Below are 19,625 nucleotides of genomic sequence, written 5' to 3'. Positions count from 1 at the left end.
TCAATCTGAAATTATGTAAAAACTTTGAAAACCGTTAATGTTTTGACCAAAAACATAATGAAGTTTGACAGTTGATTTTGATAAGGATTGATTAAAGAAAACCGGCATTAAAACACAAAAAAAATAATTATGAATTCTTACTAGAATATTATTTCCGGTGTATAATGAAATATTGGGAAGTGAAGAAGAAATAAAGGGTGTCCAGTGGGAATTTTTCAACTTCAAAAATGAATACAAATAAATTAATGATTTTTTATTATTTGTTACTAATGCAAACTGGAGTTTAACAATGCGGATTTAATTGTTATAGGCAATGTCTTTTAAATGATGCCCGTTTTACTATAGGCACTCTCACAGCCGGACCCTTACATTCGCAACTATGCGAGAGCAAATCGCGCTAATAATTTTCCTGCAACTTCACGGCGGATATTTTCTTACAGAACCTGAATTATTTAAGGATTGTTTGCTGTAAACTTTTGACTTGAGATATCCCCACAAGAAAAAGTCGCATGGTGTGAGATCTGGTGACCGAGGCAGCTAGGGTATGTCCCTGTACTTGCTGATCATTTATTAAAAAAAAAATAGTCCTCAGTGTCTCCATCGAGTTACTCTCCGTGTGTGGTGAGACACCTTCTTGCTGAAATAGAGTTACGTAATTGACCGGGATGCAGTTGCAGTTGTGGTATCAGACATTCATCGATCATTCGACAATACATTTCAAATACTGCGAACGCTCTGTAGGCTCCCGACCAGTGACTCATGGCGTATTTCAAATCCGCATTAGACTCTATTTTGAAACAATTAAACTTAATGAAAACTCTTTGGTTTTATTTGTATTCAATTTTGAACTTGGAAAATTCTCGCTGGACACCCTTTACAACGTAACCTCACTTCACAACTTCAAAAGAGTGTGACAATACCGCGTCCGTTCAAGTCTGATTGGAATCATAAGTGCACCAGAGCCCCGATTACGGTAACTTTTAACGTTTCCAATCCAGACACGCTTCTCGATTCTGCGATACGATTGGCCGTTCAACAGCGTACGTCAGCTGTTTTGACCAATCGTATCGCAGAATCGAGAAGCGTGTCTGGATTGGAAACGTTAAAAGTTACCGTAATCGGGGCTCAGATTCACTCCCGAAGATATCGGAACGATAAACGTCACCATCTTATTCACGTATTTCTTATATTCGGTTTGGCCGAAGCTACGGCTGGTTTTTGGCCGAAAACGAAAATATGGCCGAATGTCCATTTTTTGGCCGAAAATGGCCGAAAACGAAAACGAAAACGAATATTCGGTCGGTCACTACTTTTAATACTGCCCTTTGAGCTCTTTCAAGCTGGAGAAAGTGTACTTGAGCAGATCCTCCCCAAATGCAGATACAATAACACAAGACAGATTCACCTAGCGCTTTATAGATTTTAATCAGGAGAGGGAAATCAGCTACAGTTCTAAGGTTTTTAAAAACAAACATTAACTTTCTAATACGTCCGGTAATAAGTGACAGATGTGATTCCCAATTCAAGTGTTCATCGATCATGATGCCCAGATATTTGATGGTATTGGTACGAATTAGAATGGGGCAATTACATCGCAAAGGAGTGTTGGTCTCTATATTACAAGGGTAGGTGTGTATTGTCATCGAGAAAGTGTCATCAGGCCGGCCAGAATTAGTAATGCTAAAGCAGATATATTTGGTTTTGCTTGTGTTCAAAGAGAGTAAACTATTTTCGAGCCAGGTAGTAACCATTGAGAGGCCACTTTCAGCGCATTGCTTGACATTTTCCCATGAAGATCCATGAAATATGAGGGCTGTATCATCTGCAAACATCAATAACTCACCATTGTGTAATTGCATATTACATAGTTCATTAATGTACACAAGGAATAGCGTTGGACCTAAGATACTGCCCTGAGGAACTCCATAGGTACATGAGGCGGTATTGCTCATTTGCCCTTCGACTCGAACCATTTGATTTCGATCACTTAGGTAGCAAGAAAACCAATCAAGTGTGACTCCCCTGATGCCCAAATTCTCCATTCGTGAAATCAGTATTGGAATTGAGACTGTATCGAAAGCCTTCTGCAAGTCAAGAAATATGCCTATACATTTTTGTTTTTCATCTAGTACGTTATATATTTTGGAAGTTAATTTACTAGGATAAAACTAGAAGGCTGAATTTTCATTAGCTATGCAGGCATTGTAAAGACACGGTATATTTTAAATTTCATTCAATTTGAACCAGTAGTTTAAGAATTATAACGGGTCAAAGTTACTTAATTTTGTCACTCACTGACTGACTCACTGACTCACCGATCATCAAAACTCTAAGGCACTTCTAGCAGACCTAGAAGCTTCAAATTTGGAATATAAGTAGTGTTTGGTGTATGAATCAAGGAAAAACTAAAATATTTGGGGGCACGGTAGTGCAACCGCCAAGTCGAGTAAAATTTTTCAATTTCGGTCCAGTTTTCTAGATACATAACTGCTGTCTACAAAATACAAAAAGAAATGATATTTGGGGGCACGGTAGTGCAACCGCCAAGTCGAGTAAAATTTTTCAATTTCGGTCCAGTTTTCTAGATACATAACTGCTGTCTACAAAATACAAAAAGAAATGAGATCCCATCAAAAACAATACTTGTCAAAAAAACCAAGTCTCGCAACTCAGTTGTTCTACGGTAAAAAGTTGTGAGATCCATGTAATACCAAGTCCAGGCCAGGAAATCTTTAATTAACGTTTTACATAAATATATTGACTTGGCCATCGCATGAAAACACGTGTAAATTAAATTATTTAGTGCGATGGCCAAGTCAATAATTTATGTAAAACGTTAATTAAAGATTTCCTGGCCTGGACTTGGTATTACATGGATCTCACAACTTTTTACCGTAGAACAACTGAGTTGCGAGACTTGGTTTTTTTGACAAGTATTGTTTTTGATGGGATTTATTATAGATGACCAGCAGTAGTCAAACGTCCGTTTTCGCTTGCAGATGGCTGGTGCGCGTGGTGGAAGACGTGGCGGACGGCGAGCTGCGCACGCGGCAGGGCTGGGTGCCGGCGCGGGTGCTGCAGGAGGCCAGCACGCCCGAGCAGGACAAGACCGCCTTGGCTGCGAGGAGGCAGTGAGTAGCTACACCAGTATACTAACTGTGAGGATATACCAAGTGGAGAAGTCATACAATTCCCATATGATTGAAACAGATGAGATGAGAGACGGTGTTTGCAAGTTATAAAATTAGTTCGATAATAATAATAATAATCCGCCATTATAAAAATAAAACCCAACCAACAAAATCAGAGGTTTTTTTTTGGATAGTTAACCTATAATAGGGCCCGCGATGAATATAATGGTAAGTGGGTCTACTTGTCATTAGGTACATCACATAAGTTACGTGCACGAAGAAACATAGGAACCTCTGAAATCTCACGCTGCATCCTGATTACTATACATTATGAAGTCTTAGTGGCAGACCAGACTTGGCTGACACAAAATCCAAAGTGACTTTTTATGTGGCGAAAGAAAAGTTTGTAAATAGTCAAACAATAAATCCTCAAATAAATCAAATCTGACTAAAACAATCCTATCTCCAATCCCATCTGCAGCGCGTCTTTCATCTCGCGGTAACGCGGCACATCCACTTTAGTTCATTAGCGAATAATTGCCGAACGTACAAGTGTATTTTTAAATAACAGCCGTTTACATCGTGCGATCCATCTTGTGGGCCGCGCGTCAGCTGCACAATGGAAAGAAATACAGAAGCACCATTCCTCACCCCCTTCTTGATCAATGGTCAAAAAACCGCTTGAATTGATTCGGATATATTTAATAGATATAGTTTCCGTAGATTCTCAGCATATTTGTCCTGTAGGACAGAGGTTATTGAAAATACTCATGTGGTGGTTCTTTAACACGATGATTGAAAAAGTTGCTTTAGACCATCCTGCATCCTGCCATAGAATATGATGACATTACCAAAACATGGATTTTGAAAGAAAAACAAATGCCTACATTAGTTTTGTTTTAACGAATCCCACTGCTGTAGCCCCCCATTGTTATTTGTATCACTTCCCTGACCAGGAACAAACATAAAGTTACTAATCCTTATTGCTATGGCAATAAAATTTATTTCGCTGTGCCATTTCCGCCGCTCACTGTACAGTCGTAAATCCATGAACTAATTACTCCAAATAAAAACACGAAGTTAAGCCCGCACTTAATAATGCGGTGTCTTTGACGAAGAGAAACGGTGCGCACATAAATAAAGCATTATTTTTATATTGGGGCTACTGTAATAATGTTTTAGTGGCCGTATTATTTATTTTTGTTCTTTTGAATGCGTTTGTCACATCTTTCTCGGTCATAATCACGAAGCCTATGACCGAAGGATTTCGAACAGAGAAAAAAAGCGTTAGTTTTTGAAGCAGTTCAGCTGAAGTTCGTTCCATACAATTCATTGGCGAAAGATATCCTTCACTTCTCTTGTATAGTAGAGACAAGTTGACCTAATCTTTTACCATTTAACGCCATTTCAGCCACCGCCACGCTCTGGTTAGAAAAACACCTGGATAGTCCCGTTTAACCACCTACTAGGAATCGTACCTAATAATATAGAATGACCTTATTAGGCCACACACTAAAAGGCTAGTAGAGAACGAATCTAGTAGATAAGGAACCTAGTAGATAACGAATCTAAAGCCTGGTCCGTGAGCACGTAGAATCCCGTCCAATGACCCCAAGCTACCCATCCCTATCGCTCGCGCGTAATTATGTTGCTGTCGCGCTCGCACACTCACTGCGGGCGCCCGTCGCACAGTCGCGACAGCAACATAATTACGCGCGAGCGATAGGGATGGGTATTGGACGGGATTCTACGTGCTCACGGACCAGGCTTTAGTAGAGAACGAACCTAGTAGAGAACGAACCTAGTAGAGAACGAACCTAGTAGAGAACGAATCTAGTACAGAACGAACCTAGTAGAAAACGAACCTAGTAGAGAACGAACCTAGTAGAGAACGAATCTAGTACAGAACGAACCTAGTAGAAAACGAACCTAGTAGAGAACGAACCTAGTAGAGAACGAATCTAGTACAGAATGAACCTAGTAGAAAACGAACCTAGTAGAGAACGAACCTAGTAGAGAACGAACCTAGTAGAGAACGAATCTAGTACAGAACGAACCTAGTAGAAAACGAACCTAGCAGAGAACGAACCTAGTAGAGAACGAACCTAGTAGAGAACGAACCTAGTAAGGTAATCACCTAGTACTGAACGAATTTAATGGGAAATAACCTAGTATAGAACGAACCTACCGGGATCTATGCCGTTTTGACCGCCCAACTGTCACTTGCGTCAGCGCGTGAACTGGATCACTGCGCGCTTCGATTTGTATTCTAAATCGAATATGCTATAAACACCACAATGATTTGTTTCGTTCTCGGAATTCGGACAGAGTTATTATCGAGTTGTCATATTAATTTTTATTAGTTTGTTCGTAAGTCGTATATCTCGTATACTTACACCAAAACTCTGATCCACTGTGAGAACTGGCGGACGATAACTCAATCACCGCCAGTAGGCCCAAATTATTATTATCTATCCATTCTATTTAACAGCACAAAATACTTTAGTTTTTCTTATAATTTAAATACTATGCTTTTCCATCTATAATACCTGTGAAATACGCTGTTGGTTTTCTTACAAAATAACTAAATAAATACCTACTCCAGACCACGTGTACTGAAATTACCCTGATTCTCCAGAGCACTCGACGTGGCCATAAAACTCAACAGTCCGTGGTACTCCGTGCTTGGCACTGCTTGCCTCAAGGGTTGACTCATTGCTAAATGGTGGCCAATGGTTGATGTTGATGGCTGCATGAGTCATGAACGGTCGTTAGCTTTTTCGCAATCCATAAAAACAGAAATCATATTCTCGAAACATAACAATTCCAGGTAATTCCCGGTCAGCTTTTATAAAAGAACGTAGGTAAACGCCAGGTTCACTAGCTCTTAGGATGGATTCGATCAAACAAGACTATAAATTAATTTCAGAATAAATCGTCAGTTTTGACATATTTCCCATACTGAAACTGTCAATGCGCCAGTTATACCAGGAGTTATTCTCGGTTAAAAGTTAGGTCGAATCGGGCCTTAGTCTAATAAACTCTTAAAATTAAACCTTATTGACTCAAATATCTCTTAATACGGTTCTCAATTCGGTTGTTTTTTTTTTCAATCAACGCGTCTTACTGGAAACGTTGTTGGCATGAATGGCATCTGTATTATAAAGTCTTTAACATTTCCTTAAGCAAATTGTTCCCTAACAGCTCTGGCCCAAAAGCTTAATCGTCACACATCTTAAACTTCTCCAGCGTCCGTTTCTTTAAATGTTTGAGGAAGCCATTACATAAAGTAAGGCGGCTGACGCACCGCAACGTTGTGAACCCATAACAATATGGCCGACCTGTCTTCGGCTGACAACACATTTACGTCGGTGAATAATTAACTTTTTAAAAAAATAAAACCGACTTCAAATGCGTGAACACAAAAAAAAACTAAAAATTAAAAATATTGCGTATAAAAAAGTTCATCCCCAATTTTCCACCCTTGGGGGTTGTTTTTTCTATTATTAAATTTAAATGGGACCACCCTGGCTTGAGGTATTACCTATACGCCGAAAAAAGATTTGTTCAAATCGGTTCATAATTGGCGGAGTTATCGCGTAACAAACATATAAAAAAAAACATACGGGTCGAATTGAGAACCTCCTCCTTTTTTGAAGTCGGTTGAAAAATCCAGGGCACAGTGTAGTGTTGGTACAGGTGTCCCGATTTATGGGACGTCCCGCATTTTAAAAGAGTCCACATGTTCGGGTTATACGAATTGTTACAAATCTTGAATTAATTGGGATCATACGTAAGTACTTAGCAATTAAATTTATAGATTTACACACAAGCAATTTGTGTAAATTTGTTTAGAAAAAAAGATTTGAATAGATACAGGTTTAAGATAGATTACATATGGTTGCATACATTTTTTTTTTTGTTAAGAGACACCCTTATTTATCCCGCTTTGGGACTTAAAAAACTCAATTAATTTAATCCCCTGTCCCGATTTTTAGCGCAGACAACACTCGTCAAGGCTTATCAAAATCTGCGTGTCACTCAATCTTCCTTCCTCATGTGATTCCTTCATTAAACGGGTACAGGGTTGTTTTTTGGGGAATTTATCGCAAATGCGCAATGAAATACCAAGTTATTCAGGTTAGCGACATCAGGCCGTCATCGGGCGGCCTTACGGCCTTCCGCGTCAGGCCGCAGAATTATAATGTACTTCGTGTCAGACTGTACTCCTGTACAAATAACCGCGTTATTCCTGATCTTTATTTAATTAAAGGTAACAAAGCAACCCTTTGTTGTGTTATTGGCAAAGCTCACTTTGTTGCGTCCCATATATCATTCTTTTGTTAGTCAGCTCTCAAATTAAATGAGAAACAAATATGGAAACAACTGAACAAATTGGAACAACACAGTTGTCTTAAGAACTTTATTAATCATTAACACTGAACAAAGCTAAACGCTTAAAAGTTGTTTAGCTGTTCGTAGCAAAACTTTTTAAAATCTGAATATAATTTTGCTCATTGACATCATAGTTTAAAATACTCGTCTCTACAAATCTCGTGTCGTTCAACTAAATAAATAATTTTAGTAACTACTGGTCTATTAACTGAAACAATTACATTTTCAATGATCTGCTCGTCTATAGACATGAGCAAAATGCTAATAGGTATTTCGGCTGGCAACGTTGCCATATTCACCGGTGGAATTCCCCATAAATTAACCACTCCACTAATTTGTCGCACAATATTGTTGTAACAGTAAACCTCTCACATTAATGCGGTGATAAATGCCGATATTTCTTGGCCGGGGCTGCGCTGGTGATAAATAAGCCGATGCAAGCCAAGCTTGCTGCCATTAGTATCTGTTTCACCACCACCTGATCGGGTGCCAGTCGTTTAATTTATTATCATGTCTGAACAGAGAACACCTTGGTTATAGGATAAAGTTAACTAGGTTTTGTTTGTGACTCCGCTTTAAATAAGTTATACTTATAGCACCTATAGCATCCGACAATCAACTATCCTGCAGTGACGTCACTCTGTTCTGAAGTGACTGGAATATCTATGATTTCATAGAAATGTGTTCCTTCAAAATGACCTCATCTCTAAATCTCTAATGCTAAATATTGATAATTTAATAGTAGCTAAAAACTGATTATAAAATGTGTTCTTTGAAAATGAACTCATATCTAATGCTTTTGCCAGGAGACACGTGCCCATTGCATGTTATTCTCAAAATATCTTAGTAATTTTCGGATAGTTATGTAGGTTTATTCGGCTCTGCAATACAGAAATGGAAACACCTGAGAGTCGAATCCAGAACTTTCTGATCAAGATATTCAAACTATTCAATCACTACCACACCACACTACACACTTATTATGCATAACATAACTCTCCTTACAGAGGGTTCAAGGCTGACTTGCGCGCTCCTAAGAGCAATAAAGAATTTGACGGTTATGTATCCATCTAAAATCAATAAGCATCTCTGAAAGCAGTTGCAAGTTGTCTCCCCACACCTGCAAACGCATTACGCTCCAAAATAGCCACTGCACACTGCACATGCACGGATATTAACCTAAACCGGCGGTTTCCCTACATTAATCACGGCAATTACTCGCTGCGTCTAGTTGGCGGCGTCTGTGCATCTGTTCCAAAAGGTGACAGAATGACTACATACTCTTGTGTCCAGAAACGGCGTGACAAATTCGTCCGACGTCCAATTAGGAAAATTCTTGATGACTTCCTTTACTAGACACAAATCATTCATCATCATTCAGCACCATAAGTCTAACTACATTTAAAGTAATCTGTGTTCTTATTCTAAATCTAGACTAACAAAATAATCTTTGAAATTGCTACCTCCAGATTCAGTCAGACTTTCCAGAAAGAGTTTGACATTTCTATTATATCGAAAATATCTCATTTTCTATAAAACTTTTGACTAGATCTGCCCATTCAGCCATGTTCTTTCTTCTTGGCTCCTCTAAACTTATGACCTAATTATGTATTTCTTAAGACACTTATTTTAAGATACGTTGTACACTGGTGGTGCTTTTTCCTGTAACAATACCTATAGTTCTTGCAACTTGTGAAAACAGTACGTGTACGACGTACGTACGTACATGCACATAATGATAGTGTAATGTCTGTCAAAAGCTTTTGAAAAATGAACAGTAGCGAGCCACCACAATGTAAAGCTCACTCGCCTTCGTGAATTGAGAATGTTACTAGGTATGCAAAATCACTTGAAACCTTTTTTACAGTTAAGCTTTTACATATACAAATACATTTGTTTTTATTTCATTCAAAAATACCCAGTAGTTATGATTATATAGGCATTCAAAGTTCGCTTAAAAATTGAGTCCCGCCGACGGTCACGTGACCCCGCGTGACGTAGATTCACAGTGTCCGCTCACTAGAAAACGTATATAAACATACTTAAATACATTTTTTTTTGTAAATACATACATATTATACATATTAACACTCAGACCCATCACAGAAATTAAAATTGAACCAAATCCAAACTTGATGCGATTGTGTCGTTTTATTGCGAAGTACCTTCAGCTCCATCATCAGACCCTGATTACTATATAGAATTGAAGTACTCGTCAATACAAAACGAACGAGCCCAAACTCGATGGAGTTAAGTCGTTTTATTATGGAGTTCCTATGGCCACCTTCCAGCTCCATCATCAGATCAGCTCCATGTCATCATAATATTGCATGGTCATCCAAATTACATGTGCATGCGAAATTTCAGCTTAATCGGTGGTCCGGAAGTGGGTCTTAATTCAGCTTGCAAGATTCCACCCATACAAATTTGAGCCAGTCACTGTAATATGACGTCACGCGCATAAAATGGCGGGCCGGCCGCCGCCCGCACCTTTAAAATTCAATATCTTGGAAACTAATTGACGTATCGAAATAATTCTTTCACATATATTTTTTATTTTTAATAGAGAATACAAAAAGCTAAAAAACAAAATTAATGAACATTCTTCATTGCAAAAGCTATACCTACTTGCTTAGATATTATTTTTCTTTATTAAACTAGGTATAACAAATAGTCTTTATTTGTTCTCTACATAGAATTTCATTCACGTTCCCATGCCGCCCACGCCCACCTCTTGGCGTGCCGTCCGCATATAATCCCTCTGACTCAGGGCTAGCAAATACCCTGATAATATATCGCTTTTATAAATGTCTTCGCCAATACGTCGTCTTTGCAAAATATAAAGAACTGACAACTAGAAATGACTGATCAAAGTTAGTAGAAACCCATAAAAATGGTGGCCAATTTCGTGTCAGTATTATTTACAGCCTCCTTAAAAGCTAAGGGAAAAGATAGAAACATATAATAGGCAGCTAAATAAGGCTAAGTAAGGCTGCAGCAACCAGTTGTAGTCAAGAGTACGTGTCAAGTTTGAGATCAAATGCCAATACAATAGATGGGCTATTTTCAAAATAAAAAGAAAGGTGCCTTTGGTAGGTACTTTTACATACGTGTCTTGAAAAGCTACAGGGCATGGTTTAGGGTATGACATCACTTTTTGTGCTCTTATTTCCTTCCACTTTTCTATTAATCCATCATATTCGTTTGCCTCTATGCTTTTGCCAATCACTGAGTAGAAACTCAGCCACCGAACCAGCCAGTCAAAGGAGCTTACGTGAGCTTATGAGCTTTAAAGCGATTAATCTGTCGTTACTGTTGGTCTTCACTTTAATGTGACAAGACCATTTTCATCAAGTAATTAATAAACAAGGTCGAAACGTTATATCATTTGAATTATTTCAGTACAAATGAATTCTTGACAACACATATTTCATCATTAAATATCTGAAAATACCGCTGGGAATTTCGCCCAATGATATAATTAGATCGAAATAAGTAATACAATAAATACTAGTACTGGAATCATAATAAGTGTAACTAATTTGGTTTTTCACAATGATGGACGGTCGATCGTCGCGCGTTCTATTTTGCAATGCCTTTTTTTTCAGTGGGTCCCCAAAGTGATCGATCGATCAAATGATATAAGATTAATAAATGAAACTTATTAATTAGCTGTATGTCTCACTCACGCCTTTGCCTTATTAAAAGAAAATACGAGGTTCTTTTTATTCGAATTTTGACGTTCCAAATTCAACTCGACACTGGCAATGTGCAAACCGCACGAAGTCTTATTTGAAAAAAGAAAAAAAGTTCAGACTTTTTGGCGGGAAAATGAAGAGTCATGTCGTGGTTTGACGATGGAAGTGATGTGAAAACCTCTTTTGTCCTTGGAGCTAAAATAATCAGGGTTCATAGCTCAATTTTATTGTTCTTTCCTAACCTCATGACAGATGAAAACTGTTATTTCAAAAAATACTTTTGCTTTCCCCAGAGCCGTGGTCCGCGAGCTGATCGAGACGGAGGAGGAGTTCGGGCGCGACATGCTGCAGGTGGTGTCCCGCTACATGAAGCCCATGGACAAGGCCACCACTCCTAAAGCAGTGTTTGACAACAGGGAGCTGCTGTTCTCCAACTTCAAGCAGATCTGCGAGTTTCATAACACGTGAGGTTTTTTTTCTTGATTTTTTCCTACTAGGGGTGATCGGCGAGTTGCTTATTGTTTGTTTTTATTATTTCACCAACCACGAGTATACTTACCATGAGTTTGAACACCACATTATTTAAAAATTAAATTCAAATGTCACGGACTTCTTGGAGTATGGTATATTAAGTCTTTGCCTTTTTCCTGAAAAGGAAAGAATAAAAAAAGTTCGAAATGTCACTTTTGGTTTGCCGCGTTTTTCCGTGGAGGGTAAAAAAGGAAAGCATGTCGATCTGTTTTAATGGTTTTAACATGGACCTATAAAAAAAGTCGGACGGATTCTCATCAACAAAATACTGTGACATTAGGATACACCAGCTTGCCTGTACGTACAGGCCGGCACGCACACATTCACACCCTGTTACACCACTTCGAGTGCAAACTTCACACAGTTGACACATTTAAGCAGCGAAAAAACAACACGAATACGACATGTCTTGTGTGATGAAATTGTGTAAAAACCGTTCTGTTCGAACAAACAAAAATTAAGGAATCACATTTCACAGGCAAAATAATAATCCAATCACTTATTTCCCGACATTAAAATATTGAAATTAATTTAAATCAAACGTCATTCACTCGAAAAAATAATACGTCAAAGACCAGTGTTCTCAGTTATTTACGTGGGAAAATTACCCGAAATATGGGAAATTAATAATAATTTTAGGACTTTTTAGTTATTTATTACGCATACTATGGAAATAAAATAATTTATCATAATAATTGTGTTTTAATGGGATATATTTTCATAGGCAAATTTGATCCTTCCCAAAAATGTGGAACTGCAAAATTCAAATTTTCTTACATTGATTTCAAGTCAGTGTCAGGTTGTATGTTAAAAAAAATCTATCAGAGATAATAATAATATATTGATGATGCATAAGATTATGATTATAATGTACACAAGATTCGTAATTTGTAACTGCGTGAATCATTTTTGATCAACATTATGTACATAACTACATACCCTGACACACTGACTTGCAAACAATGTAAGAAAATTTGAACATTGAAAATTTCGCGCCTACCTCATCGCATTCACCTTTCATCCTTTTAAAATGGCACGGAATAATTCTGTCTACATTTCCAAGTAACATCTGCCGATCTATGTTTTTCTTAAAATAAATGGGTAAAATGTTTTGGCTAACATGGCATCCCTAAATTCACTCACACAATAGACAAACGCCAAAATTTTGCGTCACAGTTTTGTTGTAGCGCGAGTTCCGTCCGCCTTTTTTTATAGGTCCATGGGTTTTAATTTATTATTTATTATTATTATTTTGTGTTCTAAAGTGCAGTGAAGTGATAAATTTATAAAAACATTGAAATACATTGAATTTGAACGCGCGTCGAGCGTTAAGCGAGTTGTTGTATGAACAAATCGCTCTGGACCCGATGGAGTCTTGAAACCTGCTTACGTGAATACTTGTCTCCACTGAATCCAAAAAACAATAGAACTCAAGCACCTATGCTCTATTGTTCGAGTTACACATCAATTTCCACGTGAATTCATTTGTCACAAATAAACCCCAGGGGTTTGATTGCCATATTTTAAAGAAATCTGGGTATGTTAAAAATTATTATTTATTATTGTTTTTGTAATTAAATAGAGATAAAATTATAATTCACTCTCGGCGAAATTAACGGCATGTTATGTGTGATTCAAAGGTTTAGAAAAGCCTGAGATCATTAGAAAAGTTGTCCTAAGCTGAACATGTCATGTATTGCGCACTTAATTTGCGATTGACTCCATTCAAAAGTTTTGTGATAACAATGGGAAAAGTTGCAGAATAATATGTCATATTGTCCATAATGAAATCAATTTATTTACCTCTGATTAATTAAGGAGGCTCTTGCTTCTGCAGTGAAGACTATTTTGACTTGATGATGACAATGAATCGATATTTGTTCCAGCGCATTGCTGGAGGGCATCAAGTACTACGCCGCGGAGCCACGAATGCTAGGGCGAGCGCTCCTGCGCATGGAGCGCGAGTTCGACAAGCACGTGGCCTACTGCCGCGACGAGCCGCGCGCGAGACACCTGCTGCACACCGACCCTGCTGTCGCTGCCTACTTCCAGGTCAGTACCACAGCACATCACGATGAACACAGTGGCGTCATCATCTAGCTAGGGCGACCGCTACTGTGAATGGAGCGTGAGTTCGACAAGCACGTACCACAGCACATCAAACTGAACACAGTGGCGTCCAGTACTAGTTCGACAAGCACGTGGCCTACTGCCGCGACGAGCCGCGCGCGAGACACCTGCTGCACTCCGACCCTGCTGTCGCTGCCTACTTCCAGGTCAGTACCACAGCACATCGAGCTGAATATAGTGGCGTCATCATCTAGCTAGGGCGACCGCTACTGTGAATGGAACATGAGTTCGACAAGCACGTGACCTACTGCTGCGACGAGCCGCGCGCGAGACACCTACTGCACTCAGACCCTGCTGTCGCTGCCTACTTCCAGGTCAGTACCACAGCACAGCAAGCTGAACACAGTTGCGTCATCATCTAGGGCGAGCGCTCCTGCGCATGGAGCGCGAGTTCGACAAGCACGTGGCCTACTGCCGCGACGAGCCGAGGGCAAGACACCTGCTACACTCCGACCCTGCTGTCGCTGCCTACTTCCAGGTCAGTACCACAGCACATCACGCGGAGCACAGTGGCGTCATCATCTAGCTAGGGCGACCGCTACTGTGAATGGAGCGCGAGTTCGACAAGCACGTGGCCTACTGCCGCGACGAGCCGAGGGCGAGACACCTGCTGCACTCAGACCCTGCTGTCGCTGCCTACTTCCAGGTCAGTACCACAGCCAGCTGAATACAATAGCATCATTGTCTAGGGCGAGCGCTCCTGCGCATGGAGCGTGAGTTCGACAAGCACGTGGCCTACTGCCGCGACGAGCCGCGCGCGAGACACCTGCTGCACACCGACCCTGCTGTCGCTGCCTATTTCCAGGTCAGTACCACTGCCAGCTAAATACAGTAGCATCATTATCTAAGGCGCGGGCTCTTGCGCATGGAGCGCGAGTTCGACAAGCACGTGGCCTACTGCCGCGACGAGCCGAGGGCAAGACACCTACTACACACCGACCCTGCTGTAGTTGCCTACTTCCAGGTCAGTACCACAGCACATCAAGCTGAACACAGTGGCGTCATCATCTAGCTAGGGCGACCGCTACTGTGAATGGAGCGTGAGTTCGAGAAGCACGTGGCCTACTGCCGCGACGAGCCGCGCGCGAGACACCTGCTGCACACCGACCCTGCTGTCGCTGCCTACTTCCAGGTCAGTACCACAGCACATCGAGCTGGACACAGTGGCGTCATGATCTAGCTAGGGCGACCGGTGCTGTGAATGGAGCGCGAGTTCGACAAGCACGTGGCCTACTGCCGCGACGAGCCGCGCGCGAGGCACCTGCTGCACTCAGACCCTGCTGTCGCTGCCTACTTCCAGGTCAGTACCACAGCACATCACGCGGAGAACAGTGGCGTCCAGTACTAGTTCGACAAGCACGTGGCCTACTGCCGCGACGAGCCGCGCACGATACACCTGCTGCACATCGACCCTGCTGTCGCTGCCTACTTCCAGGTCAGTACCACAGCCAGCTGAACACAGTGGCGTCAAGTACTAGTTCGACAAGCTGCACATCGACCCTGCTGTCGCTGCCTACTTCCAGGTTAGTACGACATCATTTCATAGACTTTTCATACTAGATGACAATGCCGTGGCGGATCTCCCGTCAAACCTTTCGTCAGTTCTGTGACAGAAAGATACGGCAGTGCTTGCTGAAGATACTAGGCATAAAAGCGTGATGCTGATCAGAGAACGCTGTCTGAAGCTTCTAAAAGCTTCCTGTCTAAAAGTTGTTTGGTCCCTTGGCAAAGTAAAATAGGTCAAAGATGTAATCACGCTTACGCCCTCTGCATCAATAGTTCGGTACTTTATTTTTAAAACAAGTCTCCGAAAAAGCGCCCTCTCTGTAGTTTTCATAAAATTAGACACACACATTACAGTGTTTCAGTTACGCTTCACAACGCCATCTGTACTTTTTGTTCACTGTTGGTTTAGATACGTACGTGCGATTGATTTTATTTTTAAACTTCTTTACGTTGGTCACAGATGTCGCTAGCTGCTTCAAATGTAGCGGACTTTCATAGAAACTGCCTGAATTCATATTGATAGAAGAGCATAAAAGTCATACTAAATAATACTCTTATATCGTTTTAACTCATTTTACCTATACCCTTATGCCCATGGATTTAAATCAAATCAAAATCATTATTCCTTGTCACATGATCCATGGATCATTCATAGCTGCATAAAAACTTATACTTAGGTGGGTTAGGTTTTCCTCCTGATTTTATAAGCCCCACATAATCTACCCTGCCCCGTAGGGTAGGTATGCAATTCAATGCATTTTTCCTCAGTTAAAAAAATCCGTATCAGCTGATAACTCAGCTTTTTGTCCAAGAACCCGAGTGTATAAACCCCTGTCAAAGCCCATCCCATCACATTCCACTCCCAATCGATTGACAACAGACAGTCGATCCGCTCCGTAGGATTAGTCTCGCTGACCGGCGCCCGCGCAGCCGGCTGCGTGCCAGTCCTAGAATAGTTCGCGTGCCGCGTATGATCGCTGTCAGCCGTCATCGGCGCGCATTAACAAATTGCCGCGTGATGCTGGAGACGATAGCTGGAGATGATTTAAATTCTGATATTTTCCAAGGCTCTTAAAATGATTAATTAGATCCCTGCATACTTATTTTTACTGAATCCAAAAACCTAGTTTCGTTCGTTTTAGCCGCAGCAGTCCACTGCTGGGCACGCCAAGGATTACCTCATTTCCACCTCGTTTACTAATAGCAAATTGCTTCTCATCTATCAGTTTAGCAGTTGACATCTTTAACTGGTGATAGATATTCATAATCTTAAAACATTAAACAACGGCACCGAAACTAATTTCTCTCTCAATGAATCTTAAGCTAAATTAAATACTCTGTATTCTGAGATTAAATACATAAATAATGATATGAGTCGGAAACGGGCGCCTGAATTTCATGGAGACTACATTCTCCGGGAGCTTATCATAGTGTGACTTTGTTTAGAAGTTATGGCATTTAATTATGCTCTTACTGAAAATGTAAATTACCTAATAAATAGATATTGGGTAGTAGTGACTGTTAAAATACAGTTCTGTTGGCGTAAACTCTTCGATCTGACGGTGTTTTGGCTATGAAATCTTGGCGGGTAGCTTGATGTTGCTCGTAATTTTAGAAGTGTTTATGGTCTATTTTATTCTGTCTGAATTTCAGGGAAACTCGATTATTTGTATCTGACCAAATTATTTCACAAGACTCTTAGCACATATTAAACGACGTCAAATTATACGCCATAGTTATAAATCATCTTGTTTTTGAAATTGTTTTTATTTTTAACTGACATGATACGTTTTTAAGGGATTATGACGTGTTTCATTCCACTGAATAGATTTTTTTTCATCTACCGTTTGGTTTAGTAGTTTCAAAGACAGTCCCAGCAACGGTCCTTTATACTGCTACGGAAAGTATTTAATTGTACTGAAGTGTTTTCATCTTACATTTGAAATGGTCAATCTCACCAAAAACATTTTCATGTAAAATGTGGTCACGACAGTAGAGCTAGAAGCTTGCTTGTAAAGCCAAGCTCTACTTGCTCTAACTTCACAAACTCTATCTTAGTCATAATATTTGGCATAGCCGTTAATAGATCTTAATAAAAACAATAAGCAATTACATTATGAATCATAATCATTTATGAGCAAAGTAAATAGACAATAGTGGTGCCCCTTTAAACTCTAGTTTGTCTATAATGGATGGCTACAAAGGCCGCAACCCGTGTCGATATGTTTACACGGCGGCGTGGCCGCATGCCAGCGGTTACCAGTTGACCTGCGAGGAATCTGATCATAACACGACGACATATTGCTAACGCAACCTTACATTGTAAACGTTAATATATTCTGAAATAAGGGAACTTTCGCGCCGAAGTTATGTTGTCCATGCCCAGGTATACACTGGCGAATATTAACCTTATTTTTAAGGTAGGGAGCAAAATAAGTGTTTCAATTATTTTTATCCATAAAACACTGTAGATTAAAAATGCACAACATTTTCTGGTAGTCATAAAACGTGTCATAGGACATACAAAGTAGAGTTAAGTTCACTTGCGTGATAAGTCAGTCAACTTAATAAAAACAAATGAAGGTTTGAATGAGCCACCATTTAGGAAAAATAGCATTGGTAGTATCACAGCGTGTCTAAAAGTGTCAGTATCACTGCGGGGCGTATTTACTGACCTTTCAAATCCAACTTGTCTTCCATGTTGAACCGAACGGGGCATGACGCCTTTTGCAATTCGTAAAATAGTCATCAACAGACATATACTAATGCTTCATATCACACCTACAGGCTTGTTACAACAGCCCACACGATAGATAAAGAAGAAAAATACGTAAATGAAATTATTGATGGCCTCCGAATAGTTGATCCTAGCCTAAAACTTAACCGGACAGCCGTAGCCGCGTGGCTCAGGAAAATTCTTCGGAAGGTAGAAATGACGTATTCAATGTGAGGAATTTCGACGAAAAAGTATTGTTCTAGTATTATGTCTTTAGTTTGTTTAGGCTATTACACAATATGATGCGATAAGTTGTAGTTGTCTTTAGCATTTCCCTTGCTTACGTTCCTAGACTGATAACAAAACATTGTTCACACACATTTTCACAGTTATTGATGACCTCTTAAAATAGCCAATCTGCGTCTGTGAGTAGCAATATGAATAATCAGTACGTCAACTTGCACATAAACTGTTAGTTCCCGTGCCTCCAACGCACTTCCCACCAGAACCCACGTTGAGGATCCATTCAGATTCAAGTATAATTATACTCAATGCTCCTAATAATACAATGCAGTTGCCACGACTTTTTCTGGAATTCGCGTACAGTTATTTTGGTACTTTTATTTATCTCATCCAACGTGTGCAGTCGTAATGTTGTTTGACTTGGCGCAACGTAGAGCTTGCAATTTAGCTTATAGCATCTTATGTATGTAGTTGCACGTATTCATTCATATATTCTAGGTAGACAGCTTTTGTTCACAGCTCTATTTGCATAGAGATTATCTTAGAGCAATTGAGAGAGTAATGTCCATAGTAGCCATCGGAATCAATGGTGACAGTGCCTCTAGTCTAGAGCAATTGTTTCGAGTTGAAAAGTCAGTCAGTGTTACTCAATGAGAACGTTGTCATCACTATCATTACTCGAAAGCGATTGCTACCATTGTCTACAATTTCAGTTCAGTGCAAACAATTAATTGACGTATTTTTCGCATGCAGCGTCCACGCTCCAATCTGACTCACGGCGTAGACATACCTTTCAGCACCGATGAGTGTAAAGTTGAAAATAATTCGGAATGGTGTTTTGTAAAAACGCAGACTATTATTGAGTTTTAAAGTCATCAAGAGTCATCGTGGTTTGTCATGCTGGTGGATACAAAGGCGTCTAAGAAAATGACATCACACAGCCTTAGCCAATTTCGGTAGGACCACTAGTCGTCATGGAAATCCGTAGGGAAAGCCTTTGTCCAGCTGTGGATGTTTAAAACGAACAAATCAATAGTTTTCTTGTCGTTTTCACCAAAGTCGATGACAATACTTGAACCTTCGCCCAACCGAGAGGAAATTTCGGAGCACACCTAGCGTCTCACGCAGACTGCTCAGCCAGCTGTCATCAACAAGGATCTCCCCAAGGTCTGTTTGGCGACCTTGCGGCAGCTGACCGTGGAGATAACGGCGACGTCACCGGAGAAATGGCGTTATCCTAACCCGGGCTAAGTTTAGAGGCGCGCGCGCAGGGCC

At 40.2% G+C, this 19,625-nt stretch overlaps 2 protein-coding genes across 2 annotated transcripts in view; one reads left to right on the top strand and one right to left on the bottom strand.

The window, feature by feature from the left end:
• LOC135078003 (14 kDa phosphohistidine phosphatase-like) overlaps positions 1-6,767 on the bottom strand; it is a 516,815-nt gene extending 510,048 nt beyond the window's left edge. The window contains exon 1 of the mRNA XM_063972585.1: positions 6,749-6,767. The gene's annotated coding sequence lies outside the window, so the exon portion shown is untranslated. The remainder of the gene's footprint in view (positions 1-6,748) is intronic.
• The window catches only part of LOC135076957 (obscurin), a 155,442-nt gene that overhangs the window by 23,119 nt on the left and 112,698 nt on the right, over positions 1-19,625 (top strand). The window contains exons 4-6 of the mRNA XM_063971487.1: positions 3,000-3,131; positions 11,518-11,688; positions 13,642-13,807. Coding sequence (XP_063827557.1) covers positions 3,000-3,131; positions 11,518-11,688; positions 13,642-13,807 — 469 coding nt within the window. The remainder of the gene's footprint in view (positions 1-2,999; positions 3,132-11,517; positions 11,689-13,641; positions 13,808-19,625) is intronic.

The sequence above is a fragment of the Ostrinia nubilalis genome, chromosome 1, assembly GCF_963855985.1.
Source record: "Ostrinia nubilalis chromosome 1, ilOstNubi1.1, whole genome shotgun sequence".
Classification (NCBI taxonomy): Eukaryota; Metazoa; Arthropoda; class Insecta; order Lepidoptera; family Crambidae; genus Ostrinia; species Ostrinia nubilalis.
The sequence above is the reverse complement of the archived record's forward strand: the minus strand, read 5'-3'. Positions and strand labels throughout refer to the sequence as shown.